Source organism: Orycteropus afer, unplaced genomic scaffold (assembly GCF_000298275.1).
Source record: "Orycteropus afer afer isolate SDZICR_OR568_19922 unplaced genomic scaffold, OryAfe1.0 scaffold00291, whole genome shotgun sequence".
NCBI classification, from domain to species: Eukaryota; Metazoa; Chordata; class Mammalia; order Tubulidentata; family Orycteropodidae; genus Orycteropus; species Orycteropus afer.
Window position 1 is genome coordinate 3,913,577 of NW_006921878.1, and position 3,131 is coordinate 3,916,707.

The 3,131-nt window shown below is 49.1% G+C and overlaps 1 protein-coding gene across 1 annotated transcript in view; it reads right to left on the minus strand.

The window, feature by feature from the left end:
* Nucleotides 1-1,463: 1,463 nt before the first annotated feature.
* PLIN3 (perilipin 3) overlaps nt 1,464-3,131 on the minus strand; it is a 28,841-nt gene continuing 27,173 nt past the window's right edge. Inside the window, exon 7 of the mRNA XM_007951106.1 lies at nt 1,464-1,805. Within this exon, the coding sequence (XP_007949297.1) occupies nt 1,464-1,805 (342 nt within the window). The remainder of the gene's footprint in view (nt 1,806-3,131) is intronic.

The following is a 3,131-nucleotide window of genomic DNA, read 5'->3' on the forward strand; positions in this document are numbered from 1 at the left end:
GTTCAATTTCTTCTTTTGTGATGGGCCTGTTCAAATTTTTCACTTCAGTCTGTGTTAGTTTAGGTAAGTGGTGTGTTTCTAGAAAACTGTCCATTTTCTCCAGATTTTCAAATTTGTTGGAATACAGTTCTTCATAGTATCCTGATATTATCCTTTTTATTTCAGCTGGTTCTGTTGTGATGAATGACCCCATTTTCATGGGTGCTGGTGTTTTCTCTGGGGTGGCAAGAGGCCCAGATTAATCTGGTTACTGTAGAATGGGTGGAAGTTGGATGGTCATACCACCTTCCCCCTTCTCATTCACCTTCTTTCTGCCCTGTTCTTAATTTCATCATCCTTCATCCCATTTCTTCCATTTTGTATCCCCCAGAAACATCTGCTCTAGTCCTACCTCCCAGTACCTGTGAACGTGACCACGTTGGGAAATAGGGTCTTTGAAGACATCGGTTAACCTGAGGTTCTACTGCAGTGTGTCTGTGTGTGTGTGTGGGAGGGTGTTCTAATCCCATCTGAGTGACGTCCTTACAGAAGAAACCGACAGAACCAGAAGGGAGATGGCCACATGACGCTATGTCTACAAACCACAGATCAGCAGCTGTCACCCAGTGAGGAGACAGCCCTGGAGTGTTCTCCATCGGATCCCTCGGAAGCAATCAACATGGCTGACACCCCGGTTTCAGATTCCTAGCCTCCAGACCATAAATGGAACCAGCTGTCACCGAGTGAACGCCACCTCATGGTGACCCCACGTGTGTCAGACTGGACTTGTACCCCGTACGGTTTTCAGTGGCTGATTTTTTGGAAGTTGATCTCCAGGCCTTTCTTCCAAGACACCTCTGGATGGACTCGAACCAACTTTACAATTAGTAGCCAAGCTTAACCATTTGGAGGCCTTCTCTCCAGAATCTAGAATAAAGGTCTGTTCTGATAAGCCACCCAGTTTATGATACTTTGACCTCAGAGAATTCACACACACACATGTTCTCAGCTGCAGATAAAAATTTATTAAGGCAACAATTTATCAAGGCACTTAACATGCTGGCCAGGAGGGGCCCCACCTCCTCATGCTCTAAGGAGAGTCTCAGCAGCTTTGCTGCCCTCCCCCATCTCAGGAGGCCCATTAGCTTAAGGCCGATACTCGGGACTTTGATGTAGAAAAGAAAGCACAACATAAGAACACCACCTGATTTTTACAAAACAAAATTTGGGGGGACCTGGCAGCTGGAAACCTCACCTTAATTACTGATGGATGGGGAGGGTTACACTATGCTTCCTTCAAGCTCAGGGAGGGGGAGGGGAGGGGAGTGGGGTTAGGCATCAATTTTAAGAACCTCAGCTTCCCACACCAGCAGCCAGGATGAGCGCTTAGAAAAGTTGGTTCCCTAGGAACTGCTGGTGGTGGAATCGAGTGCTGTGGCTGGCCCCCCCAGGGAGGGACGGAGCCCCAAACTCTTCTCCTCTCTCTACTTTTTCTCTTCCAGGGCCTTCTCAGTGAGCCCAGGGGCGAAGGGTCCCACCAGCCACGTGATGGGCGTGTTCTGGGCCACGTACTCGACCATCTCGTCAAGGGCCTCACAGGCCTTGGCGACCCGCTCTCGACTCTGGGTCAGGATGGTGCCGGACAGGTCCTGGAAGGAGTGGATGCCGGAGAAGGTGGCCTGGAGGTCTTCCATCTGGTGGCAGGCCTGCTGGGCCTTGTCCATGACATTGGTGGGCAGGCCCTGGAGGCTGGACGTCAGTGAGGCACAGGTGGTCTGCAGCTGCTGGGCTGTGTCCCGGAACATGGTGAGCGCTCGGGACTCCACCTGCTGGGGAGGGGGAGTGGGAGGATGGTCAGGACCACTGTGTATGGAAGCCAAGGAAAAGCAAACGAGGATTCTGGAGGTAATCTGGGGAAGTCTTTTCAGAGGTAAGACTATCTAACATGGGGGTTGAGGATACCAGCCCCTTCCTCATACTGAAGGAGCTCTGGTAGCACAGTGCCTAAGGTATCTGACTGCTAACCAAAAGGTTGGTGACTCAAACCCACCAGCAACTCCATGGAAGGAAGATGGGGTAATCTACTTCCGTAAAGATTTACTGCGCCTTGGAAATCCAATGGGGGTCGCTATGAGTTGGAATTGACTTGATGGCAGTGAGTTTCTTTGCTTTGGTTCCTCATATTGATGGTGGGATTGCATAATGTATAGCTACTATGGGGAACAGTGTGGCAGTCCCTTAAAAAGTTAAATACAGAATTACTATTTGAACCAGCAATTCTGCTCCTAGGTATAGACCTGAAAGAATTAAAAGCAGGAATGTGAAAAGATACTTACACACCTATGTTCACTGAGGCACTATTCACAATAGCCAAAAGGTGGAAACAGCTTAAATGTCCATCAACAGATGATGGGGAAACAAAACGTACACACGTATGACAGGTATGACTCAGCCGCAAGAGAAACGAAGTTGTGATGCATGCTATCACAAGGTAAACCTTGGAAACTCTGCTTCTTGCTGTTAGTTGCTGTCAAGTGGGTTCTGACTCATGGAGACCCCCTGTGTGCACAGCAGACCTGCCCCATCAGGCTCTCACGGCTGTGACCTTTCAGAAGCACATCGCCATGCCTGCCTACCCAGGTGCCTCTGGGTGGGTTTGAACCACCACCCTTACAGCTGTTTGTGCCACCTGGGAGCTCTCTGGAAACACGCTGGGTGAAATCAGTCACTCACAAAAGACAAATATTGCATGATCCCAGTCACATGGAGTATCTAGAAGGGCAAGTATGTAGAGACCAAAGGTTATTAGTTGGGCACCAGGGGCACGAAGGAGAAGGAAGACACAACACTGAGGGAACGCTGGGCTTCTGTTCAGGGTGATGGCAAATTCAGGAATGGTCGATGGTGATGGGTGAACATGATGAACATAGTGAGCATCACAGAACTGTACATGTGAGAATGGTGGCAATGGCCAATATTTCATTACCTAGCTACTTACCACAATTAAAAAAAAATACTGTTGTTGTTGTTGTTGTTAGGTGCCGTTGAGTCATCTCCAATTCACAGCAACCCCATGTACAGAAGAATGAAACACTGCCTGTGTCAGCACCTCCCTGCTGCCCACAGGTTCAAGTCCAAAGCCCTCAGCTGAT